Source organism: Anguilla anguilla, chromosome 2 (assembly GCF_013347855.1).
Source record: "Anguilla anguilla isolate fAngAng1 chromosome 2, fAngAng1.pri, whole genome shotgun sequence".
Classification (NCBI taxonomy): Eukaryota; Metazoa; Chordata; class Actinopteri; order Anguilliformes; family Anguillidae; genus Anguilla; species Anguilla anguilla.
In genome coordinates this window covers 58507743-58524888 of record NC_049202.1, presented here as the reverse complement: position 1 = coordinate 58524888, position 17146 = coordinate 58507743, and the positions used below count along the sequence as shown (strand labels likewise).

The 17146-nt window shown below is 40.1% G+C and overlaps 2 protein-coding genes across 2 annotated transcripts; one reads left to right on the top strand and one right to left on the bottom strand.

Annotated features, from left to right (window-relative positions):
- The first annotated feature begins 3161 nt into the window (after positions 1-3161).
- Positions 3162-5683, top strand: LOC118220375 (microfibril-associated glycoprotein 4-like). Its single transcript, XM_035404242.1, has 4 exons — positions 3162-3443; positions 3805-3901; positions 4448-4615; positions 5380-5683. The coding sequence occupies exons 1-4, from the start codon at positions 3162-3164 to the stop codon at positions 5652-5654; spliced, it is 822 nt and encodes a 273-aa protein (XP_035260133.1). The 3' UTR covers positions 5655-5683.
- A 7209-nt stretch (positions 5684-12892) lies between these two features.
- On the bottom strand, positions 12893-15062 carry LOC118219916 (microfibril-associated glycoprotein 4-like). Its single transcript, XM_035403409.1, has 5 exons — positions 14983-15062; positions 14545-14754; positions 14243-14339; positions 13772-13939; positions 12893-13571 (listed from the first exon to the last, which is right to left on the bottom strand). The coding sequence occupies exons 1-5, from the start codon at positions 14986-14988 to the stop codon at positions 13312-13314; spliced, it is 741 nt and encodes a 246-aa protein (XP_035259300.1). The 5' UTR covers positions 14989-15062; the 3' UTR covers positions 12893-13311.
- Positions 15063-17146: the final 2084 nt, after the last annotated feature.

Genomic DNA, 17146 nt, shown 5'->3' with positions numbered 1-17146 from the left:
TTCATTTCTCATTTGAAGTTCCATGAATTACATACAGTCCTAAGCATAATATCTGTCCTAAATCTGATACTGGAAACCTAGTTAATTTTTTTTATCACACGTTGAAATGACCATGTCTAGCATGACCTAACTCATGATCAAATATTGAGTTATATTCATTCTGGGGCAAGCCAGTGCCATGGGCAAGGAAACATAAGAAATGCATGGAAAGTGTTGAATTAATGCAAGAAATAGGACAACCAGCTCAACCTGAGTAAAAATATGTAAATAATACCGTGCACATGTGAAACCAAAAGGTAGCATGATTCCCATGGACCAAGAATCTAATTTCAATAGATGGCTGCATTCCAGGTAAAGTAATTCATAAAAGTTCTGGAAATGAGAGTCGACTTTAGAGGGGAAGAACACTAAATCCCATCACAAAGACTTCACTCCCTGCCAACCGACAAACAGGAGGGTGAGCGACAATAATCTCTTATTTACGTTGGTTTGAGATCACCGAAGGATGAAACATTTCACTTAGTTGCATGTTTTATTACACATTTAAATCAGTGTCATGTCAATTTTTTGAATACATTTCTGCAGGTTTCCTTGGTCCAGAGTCGCTTGCATCGCATACAGGAAACTAGCAGAAAATATTTCTCAGTCATTCATGTTTTGACACCAAAAAGAACATGTCCTCTGTCGTTACAGGTATGCCACTCAAATGCAGCTCTGTGAAGAAACTGGACTGTAAAACATTCCAGCAGCAAACGGCAATATTTTCATTGCATTCTGGCATTATGGTAAGCATATATATGTATGATTAAGGAGTTGGTCTTGTAACCTAAAACCTAAAGGTCACAGGTTTGAGCAAGGCACTTAACCTGCATTGCTTCAGTATATATCTAGCTACATAACTGGATACTATGTAAATGTAAAAAAAAGTTGTATAAGTCGCTCTGGATGACAGCATCTGCTAAATTCCTGTAATGTAATATATACACAGAGCAGTATATGTCTACTGTACTGTAGCAGTGGTAAGTACATGTTGTGTGAAGTACAGAAGACACACGCAGGGTAGGGATGGGTTTGAGTAATTAATCAATTACTCGCATGATATGTGCCCACTCCATCTTTTTATTGTTTCATAAAGATGCATATGAATAGAAGATATTTTTTCATCTAATATGAATAGAATGAAGCTAATTATTTCCAAAATGCATGTTTTGATTAAAATGATGCTTTTTGTCAGTAAAGCCATTGCATAAGTTGGATAATGTCAGAGGGGCTGTGCATTACGCAGTTTGAATGCCTGAGACAATTTACCTCTGTCAATTGTAATAAAGAAATGCATTTCAAAATATGCAATTTCATTGCAATAGAAACATTACTTAAGTATTCCAGAAAATATCCCATATCCTATGTCACTTAGCAAGGAACGCATCTTTCTAGTAACCTTCTAAGGAGTGCCAATTGTAAAGTAAAACACATCATGTTGTTCCTCTATTCTTTTCCCCCCCCAAATTTAGCATAGATATGGCATTCCTCAAATATTTATGCTAAATATGACTAATTTCTTTCTCAGATTTAACTGGAATGCTAAATAAACCTTTTAATTCATATTTTCAGATTTAACAGACACATCTCAAAATATACTAGATAAATAGCTTCAGGGGAAGCACCACAAGTGAAAAGGTTGTTTCTAACTTAATCGGTCAAATTTGAGATATTTTATGATATTTAGCTTCTACAACTACTGTAGTTTCATAATATATCAGGAACAATGACCAGAATCTATTTAATTGTAAATGGTCATTACATATTTCCTGTATGAAACATATTTTTTTTTAAACTTAACTTGTAGGTATAGCTACCAAATTTTACATGGTTCTTCTTAACCAAAATAGATTTTTTAAATATATTTTATAATTTATATTTTATGGGGTATTTTATGTAGAAAAATAGCAAAACATCCAGATTATTTTTGGCATATACTGACAAATACAAAAACCTATTGGTTTGTCATGTCATCACGTATACACTCGTGGTACCTCCCCTTAAATGTTAAATCGGATTTTTTTAAAAAAATGTAATTAAAAAATAAGTATTTAACATATCTAATATCTCTATTTCAGAAGCAAATATATAGTAAAATATAAATATATTATTCAAAAATCTTGTTTCAAAAATAACTATTTATTTTAAAAATATATATTTACTTTATATGATTATATCTTACATTGTAAATTATTTTAAATTATATAATATAATATATATTACAAAATACCACAAATCTGTGTTTAAAAGTTAAATATCTGAGGTTCAAATATCACTTGACTGTGTGTATACATTGAGTACAGCACAACACGAGTGAAAAATATCACTCCCGATCACCTATAAGCCTGCATTTAGTACCATGTTGCACACCATTTAACACCTTACGAGCCACATGTTACTTTCTACAAGAAATCTACCACACGTAAGAAACCTTAAATTTCTCATTTACAAAATTATTTTACTGTCACAAATCAAATGTAATAGAATTTCTCATTATTATTATTATTATTAAGATATCAACAAAAATGGCTCCAAACACAGTGAGGTGTACACTAACAATAATTATTATTATTATGAATAATAATAATAATAATAATAATAATAATAATAATAATAATAATAATAATAATAAAACAGAATTCACATTTGCTATGTTTGTTTGTCACACAGACATGCACAGAATACAATGGAAAACTCACTGTAACTTTAACTGTAACAGTTAGGTATAGCTATGCTTTCCAGAAACAATAATTGAAGACATCATCTGTTGAACTTATAACTACAATAAAAACAGGGATGCAGGATAACACAGTAGTAAGAAAAATACAGAATTCCATGAAACAGAACCTTCTTGCAGGGCAGCAGTGCTACCCACCACTCCACTGCGCTGCCAGTCACACTGTTCCCTTCTCCTATGTTCCAGAACAGGCACAGGGTCCCTCTCTCACATGTTCTAGAACAATCTCGGTGTTCTTCTAATGTGTTCCAGAGCAGTTTCAGTGTTCCCCACTCCTCTGTTCTAGAACACTTTCAGCATCCACTTCTCCTGTGTTCTATAACAATCTCAGCATTATTCTGTGTTCTAGCACAATCTCAGTGTTTCTCTCTTCAGTGTTCCAGAAATGTGTCAATGTTCCTCCCTCCTGTGTTCCAACATAGTCAAAGTGTTCCTCTCTTCTGCTGACCAGGTCACAGTGTTCCTGCTTGTGCTACTTCCTGTGGCAGCCCTCTCTGTTCCTGTGGTCCAAAAATTCCTTCCATTGAACTGTGAAGATATCAACAGAAATGGCTCCAAACACAGTGGGGTGTACACTATCTATCCTGCAGGACACACCAAAGCTGTCCAGGTGTACTGTGACATGGGCTGTGAAGATGGTGATGAAAATGATCGAGGAATGTGGACAGTAAGTAACATCACCTGTCGGGTAAACTAACATGCTCACCTAATGAGGGTCTCTCTTTTTCATAGCTGGGCCTCTGTGGAAACATGTGCATTTGAGCATTGAACTGCTCGTATAGACACTCAAGAGGGTGCTGGGGGCAATGGTTAAGGTTATTATGTGTGATGATGATGATGATAATGATGGTGATGATGATGACAGCAATACCAATGGATCTTGTGGTGGCGGTGGTGGTGGTGATGATGATGCTGGTGATGATGTTTAAAGATAATGACATTTGTGATAATGAAGATAATGATGATGATGATGGCAATAATGATGATGGTTATTGATGCTGATATTAGGTTATTGATGCATTTTTCAGGTGATTCAGAGGAGAATGGACGGCTCTCTGAACTTCCACAGACCCTGGGATCAGTACAAGAGTGGATTTGGGAACCCAGCTGGGGAGTACTGGCTGGGTAAAACCATAATGTACACCATAATGTATGATTAGTGCTCCCACTCTCTCTTGATCCCATTCAACCTGGTTTCACTGGCAGTACATTATAACTTCCACTAGAGGAACAGGAGAATGAGTGCATGGGACTCAAAAAAAGAATGGGGTCAGGAGCCAGAAATAACTGTTAATTCCACCTTAAATACCAATGTTCAGAACACACTTTGCGATGAAACTAATTTCATTGTCCACTGAAATGGGGGGAAAATTATAATGATTTGACATGTTAGTTTCTTCATTTGACAGACTTTTTGAGGGGAAAGTGTTTTAAACATGGTGGCTGCCTAATATTCATTGGCTGAACATGGTCAAGAAAAATAAAAAGCATATTCTTCATAATACTCTTCCCCATAGTCCACAATGCAGTGGGTGAACCTGGAAAGTACTGGTAGGACGGTCTGTGCTGTTTCCTTGAGGTTACAAACAACAGACCGTATGTTTGATGTAATGCTACACCTCCAGATCAAGGGCCTTCAGATCTGACTCCTACACTGATGTGCAACTGCAGGGCTGGAGAACATCTTCCTTCTTACTTGGACAAAGAAGTATGAGTTGCGGGTGGATATGGAAGACTTTGAAAGAGGAAAGGTTCATGCTCAGTACTCCTCTTTCTCAATCGACCCTGAGTCAGAGGGATACAAACTGCATGTTAGCAGCTACATTGATGGAGGTGCAGGTGAGCAGCTGGGCAATTTTATCTTACTTATAGTCATACATTTTGAAAGTGGCAATTTTTTTTGCATAACATACATGTAAGAGCTTTATGGCGTACTCTGGTTTCACCGTGAAATGTCTTACAGGTTATCAAACTTTCCTCAATATCTTTAGCTACAGTATTTTTAGCAGCAAGAAAAGATTTTGAGCAGTCTTCTGAAAATAATCAGCCTGTCTGGCATCAGCTCAGAAGGTTTAGTCCATGTCATCATTGCTAGGTTACTGCTCAGACCTCAGGCCACACACTACCACTTGGCAGGAAAAGACATCTAATACTGTGATTTTACTAAACATTAAATACATACAAGGGAAAGCACACAGAGTAGTCTAAGCAGGTACCCTGATCACACCACTTAAGACTGTTTGCCAAAAACACTTTGGTGAGCTTTCATTTGTATGTATTTAATGTTTAGCAAAAAAGAAAATGCTGCAGGCTACAAGTCATAATGGTCATATACCATCTGTGTACTGTAGATGTTTTCAGTATTAAGGACATGCCTTTAAAGGACATTAAGTACAGCGAAATTAAAATGAAGCTTTCGTTAAATAAAAAGGTAGTTGCAAAATAAATGAAAGAATACTTATTTCATAATGCCTCAAAACCATAAAACTATGATTTAAAAAAAAAAAATTTTGATCAGTTTTCAAGCCATAAAATATCATACCATTGCATCTCTACATGCAGTCATTGTGTCTCTGTGTTTCTGCTGCTGCTCTGAACTACAGGAGACTCCATGGCTTACCACAATGAGAAGAGGTTTTCCACCTTCGACAATGACCAAGATACCTGGGGAAGTAACTGCGCTCTGCTCTACCATGGAGGATTCTGGTTTGACAGGTGTCTTCATGCAAACCCAAACGGCTTGTACACATGGGGTCAAAGAAGCGGCTCGCCCATCAGCGTTGGTGTTCAGTGGCGAACGTGGAAGGGTGATTACTACTCCCTGAAATCTATCAGCATGAAGATCCGATCTGTGTCTCTGGAACGGTGGGAGGAGTAAACAGAGCTCCTCTCCCCTGCCACGCCCACTTCCCCTCTCCAATTTGCCTACTTCCTGTGTCTAAAAAGACTGCTTCCTATCACTGAACAAAGTACTAAGAATGTAATCAGACTTTATTTTGTCTCTTGGTGTCTGGTGTATCTTAGTGTCTCTACGTTTATCCAAAATGTCTAAATTGTGCGTTGCTGTAAATCATGACATCAACCAATCATATATTACACTACAAATAAACTGTTTTGACTCATGAAACTCACATTTGCATAATTCTGTGAGAATTACTGACCTTTCATCAGTATAAGGGTCTATGTTATATAGGGGTGCAAAATAGAATAAAATGATTTTTGTTCATTATAGAGCATAAACATTTGCCCATTATGATAGTTTGATCCACGTCAGCAAGGCTAGAGTTTGCTTTAGCCATCCTGATTAGTCTGCAAAATTAGTAAAATTTTCCCAAAACCAAAGGTAAAACAATTATGCCTCAACAAGTGCTTGTATATTACGGCGTAATGTTAGAGTTGACTGCACAATATTGTATTGAAGCAACAATACAAGCTGTTGAGCAGGGTTATAACTATAAGAATTAGACATGCAATACACCACTGCAAGCTCATACTGCACACTATTGGATAAAAATGGTATCTCTCAAACCAGAATGAATGTAAAAGAGATATGTGGACATAAACAACTAGTGGGGTTTTGTGAGTGGCTGATGTAAATGCCGACCCCCACTTTGTATTTGAGAACAAATGCATTACATTACATTACATTACATTACAGGCATTTAGCAGACGCTCTTATCCAGAGCGACGTACAACAAGTGCATTGGTTCACGATGTAGAGGTGCAAAAGAAACACTAGAGTGAAGTAAGGATCGTAGTGCCAGAAGTGACCACATTGATCGGGACTCCAACCCTGTAGAGTAAGCTGTTCAACAAACAAGAATCCTACCAAGTACAAACTAGCACTGGAATCACATTTGCCTAATCAGACAAAAACAACAACCCTGGCAAATACACTAACGTAATCATATTATCCTAACTAGGTACAGTGAGCTAAACTATAGGCTAGGGAGGGGTGGGGAGAGGTGCAGCCTGAAGAGATGAGTCTTCAGTCTGCGTTTGAAGGTGGTAAGATTCTCTGCTGTTCTGACCGCCACGGGGAGGTCATTCCACCAGCGAGGGGCCAGGACAGACAGCAGACGGGAGCGGGAAGTACAGACGCGAAGAGGGGGAGGTGCCAAGCGTCCAGAGGTGGCAGAACGGAGAGATCTGGCTGGTGTGTAGGGTCTGATGATCCTCTGGATGTACCCTGGTGCTGACCCCTTAGCTGCCTGGTATGCAAGCACCAAGGTCTTAAATTTGATGCGAGCCATAACAGGCAGCCAGTGGAGGTCAGTGAGCAGGGGGGTGACATGGGAATGTCTGGGGAGGTTGTAGACCAGACGTGCTGCAGCAATCTGGATGAGCTGCAGGGGTCTGATGGCGGATGCTGGCAGACCAGCCAGTAGTGAGTTGCAGTAGTCCAGGCGGGACAGGACCATCGCTTGAACCAGAAGCTGGGTTGCGTAGGTGGTGAGGAAGGGGCGGATTCTCCGGATGTTGTACAGGAAGAACCTGCACGTTCGACTCACCGCCGTGATGTTCTGGGAGAGGGACAGTCTGTTGTCCATCACCACTACAAGGTTTTTTGCGGTGGGTGATGATGACACCACGGTATCCCCTAGGGAAATAGAAAAGTCAAGAAGGTTAGAGGATGGGGCAGGGATGAAGATCATCTCCGTCTTACCTGGGTTCAGCTTAAGATGGTGGTTATCCATCCAGCTCTGGATGTCCCTCAGGCAAGCAGAGATGCGAGCTGAGACCTGATTGTCAGGGGGGGTAAGGAGAGAAAGAGTTGGGTGTCATCAGCATAACAATGATAGGACAACCCATGGGCAGAGATTACAGGACCAAGAGATTGGGTGTACCGGGAGAATAGGAGGGGACCTAATGTAATGTAATGTAATGTAATTATGCACATTTATTTCTGAAACAGATTGTTCAAGACAATAAATAACCACTAAATCTTTAAAGGGACATATGCACATGCGAAATCGATGGTTAGATTGTATATTAATTCCATATTTAGTCACAGATACTGACGTGGTATAATTACACAATAATGCCTCTTGTTTATTTAGTGCACATCTTTTTTCACGACTGTATTGGCATACCTTTGTATTGTACCAATATTGTTGGCTTTATCTTGTTGCAATGATGGATTGCAAATTTCTGGTGGTGAAAAAATGTTTTTATGAACTGCCAGATAGACAATATTGTCCAGTATGTCATGCTTGAGGAGTGTAGCTGCAGATGAGACTGGAGGGAGGGGGTGCATGTTAAATGGACTACCTACAAGACAATGGTGGCACTTAGAAACTCTGTATTTTGCATAGTTGTCTTGTATCATCAACTAATGAAGCTAGAACAGAGCTTGTTTCCATTGCAGGAGCACTGAATAACTGAGGTGAGCAATCCAAGAACATTGGCATCCTGGCCACTGGGGTGCTTGTGCAAAGGGTTTAATAGTTTTTAATTAAACATTTGGGGCTCTATTTTTCAGTATCAATGTTGCACGGCACATGAGTGCCGTCAAGCAGGGCATGTGGATGCATAGGGCGATACTAGTGAATGTTGGTATTCTCGTGACCCAAGGTGAGGACTGTACAGATCAAAGTGCGCTCTGCACCTGGAAAATGGACTGGATTATACTGAATATACTAGCAGTGGGTGTGGTGCTGCTGGATTTATTAATAGCCAATCAAATCTATTCATTCTCTCTAAGAGCTGTGTGCATTGCGCAGGGCATACTGCCAAATGTATTAGTCTGACTGCAATGGAAGACAAGGATACGGATATACTAATCAGAGCTTTCTTGCAAGATGTCATTTTTTGGGACTTGCAGAGATGGGCTGTCTCTTTTTAAAAAAATGAATGTTTGAATTTGCTTCTGTCAGAATTAAAATGAAACATTTACTATACATTTATCATGGGCCAGTTTTAATTTCCCATTAAACCTGTATCTAAATATGTTGACCGCGCTATGCTCCAACAAAGAAATAATGACAACAGTAATTAAGTTTTATTAAACAGAGAACATCATACAATGCCAGTGATACGATTCACAGCAGTAAAATGACTTGGAGTTCCTCTAATGAAAGGAAAATTATGACACGAGTCCATTAGTAATTCACAACAACACTATGTTTTAACTGAACTGAGCAGGATTAGATGAGTTGTGGTTTCAAATGCACTCATTTCGATAAACCAGTGGTTCCAAATCAACATAGGTCCGACTTGTATTGCTTACTCATAGACATTTCTAAGCAAGAAAACAGCAAGTCTGTCCTCATGCAGCCTTGGTCGAACATATAAATATAGAATATAAATAGAAGATATTAGAAGGGTATATAGAAGAGGCAAAACCTGGTTTCCACCTCACACATGATTAGTAACTGGGCAATTAATTATGTAAAGCCAACAAGAAATCAAGATTTGCTGAAAAAGGTCTCTACTCTTCTCTACTGATTTGACTACGATACGTACTGTTTTTGGAAATAAATAAAAAAACTAAAAAAACACAACCTTCCTAATTGTTTGCTGGGATCAAAATCCATGCGCATTTTTCTCCTTTGAACCAAGGGTGCTTTGTCTGGTAAATATAGCAGATACAGTATTAACAATTTATGCAGTTACTTTTGTTGTTACAATTGCACAGCACCTCTATTATAACAGTCCCACACATACTTTGCAGTTGTAACATCGGACTACGTTAACGTTTCTTTAAATTGCACCTGATCCATTTGTGATCACCTCAAACTTAATGCGTCGTATTGTAGCAGGCAAGGATATGCCCTTTATAGTGAAATTTCACAGGTTTTTATCGACATGACAACATGACCTGGCAAGCGTTTGGTCTCCCTACTTCCCCTCTCCTTCACACGCGACTGAGCAGGGAACTTTAAGTTAACCACCTGGGGCGGAATAACCACTAAATCTCGTTAGAGACAAAAGGATAGGGAAAAAAAATAAACAAAAAGAAAACCAATACTCCTATGGGAGTTTATCCCAAAGAAAACGCTTTAGTGACCCGGGTACAGGGTGAAGAACTAAGGCTTAAGGAGAGTCTTCTAAAACAAAACACAGTCTGAAAAGAATGGTGAACGTGAGAACTTTAAGAAAACAGCCCTCACACAGAGGACTGTCAAAAGAATCACGAGAAAGTAGTAGAAATGAGTTAAGATAGTGATGCTAACTTAGTAGCCCACAATCCAATAACCACAAAATTCAGTTCCGCAGTAACTCTTCGCGTAAGACAAAGGACGCAGAAGAGGAACTGATCTAGTACTGAACAAGTAACTAAACCTCCTACCAAAACAGACAAGTTGACACGCAACTCTTCTTTTCTTTCCCCCCCTCGGCCACACAGGTCGAGGATAAGATATCTTCCTGCCTGGCTGACATCTCCACCTGGATGGCCAGCCACCATCTGAAGCTCAACCTCAACAAAACTGAGCTGCTCTTCTTCCCATGCAAGACCTCCTTACTACGTGAGCTCTCAATCACGGTTGATGGCACCACAGTGACTGCCTCTCACTCTGCCAAGAGCTTGGGGGTGGTCCTGGATGACCAACTGGACCTCAAGGAGCACATCAAGGCAATCCTGCAGATTCCTTCTGTACAACATCAGAAGGATTCGACCATACCTGACGACGCACTCCACCCAGCTGCTCGTCCAGGCTACGGTGACCTCTCGCCTTGATTACTGCAACTCTCTCCTTGCAAGCCTGCCAGCTTGTGCCATACAGCCACTACAGATGATTCAGAATGCCGCTGCCCGACTACCCACGTCACTCCTCTGCTGCGATAACTCCACTGGCTACCGGTTGCTGCCAGGATCCGGTTCAAAGCCCTGACCCTTGCCTACACTCCAGCCAACAGGACAGCCCCCATCTACTTGCAGGACATGATTCGATCTTATGTCCCTGCTCGACCACCAGCTTCTCCACCCTAGCTCCCCAGTGGTGGAACGAACTCCCTGTCCCTCTCCGAACCTCCCCCTCACTACCCATCTTCCGCCGTGGCCTGAAGACTCATCTCTTCAGACTATACCTAGACTAACCACTACCACGCTGTATATTTCACTCTAATCCACCCCCCCCCTTTTCATGACACTTGTTACGTGTTGCCCCATCACAGCACTTTTTGGTAATTTGTATTTGTCCTAATACTGTAGCTTATTCTTCTGCCTAGTTGACTTTGCAGAGGTTAGGTCTGAATAGTGTTCACTGTGTGAACTAAACTGTGTTCTTGGCTAGAAATAGCTGTACAAAATAAGTATGGTATCTTACTGAACCTGTGTTTAGTAGTTGTCTATGACCATGAAATGCACTTTTTGTACGTCACTTTGGATAAAAGCGTCTGCCAAATAAATGTAAATGTAAAAGAAGTTGACACTAAAGCAAAGCTTATCGGTTTGCTTGCGGTTTAAATAGACAGGTGCAAATCGTAAACAGATTTGCACGCGTAAAATTCCATCAAGAAAACAATCAATCAATCAACGGCATAATTCAAGCAAGGACATCAATCAAGGAAACTAAAAGGCCGTAATAACTGAAGGAAAGGCACATGAAAAAACAGATAGCCATAAAAACTGAAAGAATGATGCAGGATGGAAAGGAAATGGTGATAACACCCAAAACCATGACATACAGAGCCTACTCCCTTTGAGAAAAAATACTTCCTTACATTATTACTTATTTAACACAAATGCAAATTATTTCTAATTATGTTTACTACATATTACATTTATTATGCCAAAAAGAGGGATTGTGTAAAGTTCTACATGAATTGTCAAACTCTGTTTACAAATGCAGTTTGTCTATAATTTGAACCAGTACTATAGCTATCAGATTAACTACAGCCAATTAGAATTAAAATATTATTCAAGTTATGTATATTTTCATTCTTCTTGTTACAGACCGGTGCAAGAAAAAGAATGAAATATAGTACCCAAGGGACAACAGTGCAGTTTAAGAAAAAAGATAAACAATTAACAATAAATGCAAAGTATGCATTTTCCTGCTTCAAGGATTCATATCAAAGCCCAAATTCATATCACATGCCCTACACTGTGCTGTGTTTCATACCATACACCTGGTCTGAGCAAGCAGGCGGCGAGGGTACAAATCGTACACTAGATGCACCAGAAGATTGCAATGAGCTGCAACAAAATTACAGGCCACATCTGGATCTTGGCTGACACACCCCCAGCAGCAAAACTCTCCTACCACTTCGGCACAGGGCGAGCCAGGAAATGACCAAATGGCTCAGGCACGTCAAAATGTATGATGAAAAAATACCATTTTGCCAGTGGAATGGCTTGCAACATGCCATGCGCCAGCAGGAAATTACAGCCCTTGACATTTATTGAGGGATGATTTGGCTTCATAATGCCATACTATGTCAGAAACAGGTCTCCATGTTATAAAGAACAAGAATAATCAATCGAGAGATTGGCTGGATGTGTGGTTATATGTTGGGTGTTTCATTTTGTGGGTTTTGGTTTACGGTTGACCCTAAGTGTTCACATTTGTGATGTTTGAAATTTTACCTCCCACCACTTGGCTTGATGTTGCTCTTTCCCCTGATTTATGCCCTTGTCCTCTCATTCCACTTGATAAGAGAAGTAATGGAATATAATGGGAATGCAAGAGGAAGTGTTTGTGCTGATTGGTGCACACCAGATTTCTTGCATTATTATTTGACAGTTAGCTGGACTTATTATTGGTTTTATTGGTTATTAAACCCTAAGATGTCTGACCTCAGTTTCTTTCCTCTCCTGTCCCTGCCAGGTGTACTACTGAGGCCTATTTAACTACAATTGAATCAACTACCAGTACTTTTTTTATTTCAATTGCACCCCACAGCTAAGATGTTCACAAACTCAGAAGGACTTCATGCCAATGTCACAATCTATGATAATCTCTCTCATAAACTATCACCCTAAAAACCTCTTTTGTTTTAATGACACAACGTGCACTGTTTTTTGTCTTCCCCAAGGGAAAAAGCACTCCAGTCATCGCCAGTTCCCTCCAGGTTGCATTGACTTGTCACACAGTTTTCTTAAGCTGTTTGTTTTGGCCAAAAAGACAAATATTTAACACAGCAATAATGACACAATGAATCCAGGAAATGACAACAGGACAGTGTTTATTTGGAAGCAGGTGATTACAAACACACACATGAAAGCAGAGTGGCCTTTGGTGAGTTTAATATTAGAATAGGAGAGAAAGTGAGTCATTAAATCATGATATTTTTTCATTTTATATCCAAAGTTGACCCAAGTAAGCATTCCAATGCACCATACTATATGAGTGTGACCTATTGTTTCTCAATCAAACCAATGAAAAAAAATTAATTATTTAATTTTAAAATACTGAGACAAAACAAAAAGTGATTAAAGCATCAATAAGTAAGAAGTAATTTTGAGGTAATTATAACAAAAAAGGTCTAATAATCTGTTCAATCTGAAGAAGAACAGAGAATGGTTGTGCCATGAACATAGAGAGGGTGTGGCACAAACAGGAAGTGGATTTAATTTGTAGTTCCCCTTCCTAGTTCTTTACATGTTCTAGAGACAAAGGTCTGATCTTCATGGAGATGGCTTTCAAAGAGTAATAGGTCCCCTTCCAGCCGTCCCACAGGATACCTCTACGATGATCTGAGTGGCGGCCCCATTTGTACAAGCCATTGGGGTTTGCATAAACAGTGTAGGTGTACCAGAACCCTCCATGATAATTTTCAGCAGTATAAGAATTACTTCCGTGGTCAAAAGTGGAAAACTGCCTCCCATTGGAATACCTGAGGTAGTCACCTGAGAAACAGAGCAAGAGCATGATCACATAATGACAAAGTGGACCTTAGGTTGTGCTTACATTCCTATGGCAACATCAGACTCTACACACCAGCCAGACCACTCTGTTCTGCAGTCCTCCCCTCAATTGCGCGACCACCCACACACACACACCCACGTACACACACGCACACACACACACCAGCAGCTACATTGCTCACCTACACCTTCATCAATGTAGTTGTCAATATTCAGCCTGTATCCATCAGACTCCGGATCCAGAGAGAAGGAGCTGTACTCAGCATGGACATTTCCTCCCTCAAAATCTTCCATGTCCACCCTCAACCTGTACTTCTTTTGCCAACTAATAGCAAAGATGTTATCCAGACCTGCGGATGTACATCAGTAAAGGTCTCAGAACCAACATTAAAAGAGTGGGATTTATGGCTGGTATTTGAAACAACACTGAGAGAGTTCTGGAACAGGCTTCTGTGATAACAATACTGAAAGTTTAAGAACATGCTTCAGTGGCAATGTGAAAGTTCTAGAATGGACTTCAGTGGTAATGATGGCAATAGCATGAACAGCTCTGTGTGAAAGTCGTTGAGCTGAATATTAGGTCAGTTTATAGAATATCTAAACCAGTAGTCTCCAGAATTTATCAATGCATTATGGGAGTGTAAATACCTTACCCAGCCAGTGTTCTCCAGAAATATCCCCAAAGCCACTCTTGTACTGATCCCAGGGTCTGTAGAAGTTCAAAGAGCCATCCAATCTCCTCTGAAACACCTGAAAGACGCAAGTAAATTCACCAGTCAGTCTCACTAATATCAGCATCAATAATCACCGCCACCACCATCATGATCATCATCATCATCATCATCATCATCACCAGTATGATCATCATATGCACATGGGTTCCACACAGACCTCAGAGCTGTGGAAGACAGATACTCTGAGCAGATGAGTTTATCTGACAGCTGATTTTACTCACAGTCCATCCTCCTTTGTCCTCCTTGTCCTCACAGTCCATGTCACAGTACACCTGGACAGCTTTGTTGTACTCTGGAGGATAGATAGTGTACACCCCACTGTGTGTGGAGCCATTTTTGTAGACATCATGACAGTCCTCAGGAAGTTGTGCCTGGGCTGCAGGAAGAGAGAAGGCTCCCACAGAAAGCAGCACGAGCAGGAAGACTGAGACCTGTTCAACAGGAGAGAGAGAGACACTGTAACTGTGCTGGAACACATGGGAGAGCGACACTGAGACTGTACTGGAACACAGGAGAGAGGACTTGTAATTTACCATATCATGTTTCATTATATATTCAAGATTTACACATTATCCATATGTATTTGGATGCACTTGCGCTGCATTTCAGGCTCAGGGAATTACTACAGAATTAGTTCAGCATGTGAGGGAGAGACTTACCATCATGCTGGACTCCAAATAAGGTCGTGTTCAGGTGTTCAGGTTGGATGTCACACAGCTGAATCTCATAAAACCAGGTTGTGCTGAGGTGATCTTAAAAAAATAAATAAATAAAATAAAGTTGTTCCCTTGCTCAGATTCCTTTGATCCAATCAACATTTACATTTTGTCTTTCGTCATTTAATCAAAGGTTATATGAGGAGTGATTTACAAAGTGCATAAAGCAGTTATTTTAACAGGTGCACATTAAAAATCATTAGAGAGAGAGAGAGATAGATATAGATCATTATTTTATTAATGAATTAATGAACAAATAAACATTCCAGCTCACCAACCTTTGCAGCCTCTGAAGTGTTAGTGATGTTCTGGGTGTTCCTGTCCTCTTTTATAAGGGGCCTTTTTGGAATGATTGGAATGAAGCCAGTTGACATTGGGTTTGGCAGGTATGCCATCCTGCCAAGTTACGCCTTGGTGGGGGCATGCCCCATACCTATACAGGACCGAGAGTTTGGCACTTTTCAGGGTTTCTCACAGAAATAACCACAACAGCCACAGACACTCAGCCCTTAATAACATTATATTCTGTACATTCTGACCCCATTTCAACAGACAGATTTCATCAACAACTTCACATGTCCACACAATAAAGCCCCAAACTAATGGGATTTTGCGTTTTCTCCTTCTACTTCTTCTCTTTCTTCTTCTTCTTCTTCTTCTTCTTCTTCTTCTTCTCATTCTTATTTTTCCTGCCGCCTATCCCACTAACAACATGTCTCCCCATTGGACATTTTACCGACACCAGCCAAATCTTCACCTACACGACCCAATCAAAAACTCGCATACACACGCAAAATACCCATACCTTTTTACTCTGAAACATCTTCAGCACAAAAAGCTAGTCTGCCTGTGGCCTAGTGGGCAAGGTTACAGTCTTGGGAACACAGGGTCGTAGGTTCAAGCCCAGCTAGGAACACATTTCTTTAACCTGCTTTTACCCTCACTAATAATTGTCTACTACTTCTCAATTAATGCTTTTACACCATATCTACCCGCCGTTCACCGAACGTATACACTGCATTATGACGTACCGTCTGCACGTTTAATTATTAACCGGCTACAATATTGCAAAGCCATATGCATTCAACGGGAGTTCTTCTCTGCTTACTCGCCTGTGTTCTTCTTTAAAACCACGGACATGTTTGCTAATGATATTTCACGCATTGCATAGCTATGTCATGGTGCTGCCCTAACAAAGTCACAGACTGGTAAACCTCCGGTTGAAGGATTGAATCCCGCCTCGCCCTCAGGCAGATAATTTCCTCTTTTACACTAACGTTTTCTTACGCTTATATTTGCTTTACCAAAACTCACTCACGGCCACCCATATGCATTTCATGACGGAAAATGTATTCCTTTTATTAAAAAGTTACACCAGTTCACCACTGTGCCATTTCTACTAACTATATTTCTTCACTTGGCTACCGTACAAAACCTTCTTCTCAGCAAACGCCACGTCTCTACATTCATGTTACCTCGCCCTGTTCTCTATCTAACCGCATACAAACAATTACTACGTATGTACGTTCTGCAACTCCCCATTAACCCTCCTGTTATGTTGCGGGTCAAATTGACCCTTTTTAAAGTTTGAAAATCTTCTTCTACTGGCCTTAATTAGTGTAATCAACATTTGAAATGAAAATGGTTCATTTCATGTATTTGCAAACCCCCCCTGCATGTTTATATCACAGAGATACTGTTCGGGTCCATTTGACCCGACAGTGAAAGTGGAGGCTAAAAGGGGTCAGAAGTGTCAAATTTAGACCATTTCTTTCTTTGCAGATGTGAGACATAAGGTATTTCCTACTCCCTCCCACCATATTTCACCCCAATCACACACACACACACACCTGCATGCACACACACACACACACAGACACACACATACATGTTTGTATTGCTATACTTGTGAGGACTTCCCATTTACTTACATTCATTCCGTAACCTCTAACCCTAACCCTAACCCCAACCAATACATGCCTAACCCTAAGTCCTAACCCTAAAACAGCCTCTTGAACTTGTGGGGACCAGAAAAAGGTCCCCACCTTGCGTAATTTTCCTCATCCTTCTATCCTTGTGGGGACATTTGGTTCTCACAAAGACAGTA

Coding starts and splice junctions, on each gene's coding strand:
- LOC118220375 (XM_035404242.1), top strand. CDS start 3,162: ATGTGTCAATGTTCCTCCCTCCTGTGTTCCAACATAGTCAAAGTGTTC. Junction 3,444..3,804: donor ATGATCGAGGAATGTGGACA/GTAAGTAACATC, acceptor TGCATTTTTCAG/GTGATTCAGAGGAGAATGGA. Junction 3,902..4,447: donor AGCTGGGGAGTACTGGCTGG/GTAAAACCATAA, acceptor GTGCAACTGCAG/GGCTGGAGAACATCTTCCTT.
- LOC118219916 (XM_035403409.1), bottom strand. Junction 13,940..14,242: donor TTCTGGAGAACACTGGCTGG/GTAAGGTATTTA, acceptor GTACATCCGCAG/GTCTGGATAACATCTTTGCT. Junction 13,572..13,771: donor CTACATTGATGAAGGTGTAG/GTGAGCAATGTA, acceptor TCTGTTTCTCAG/GTGACTACCTCAGGTATTCC.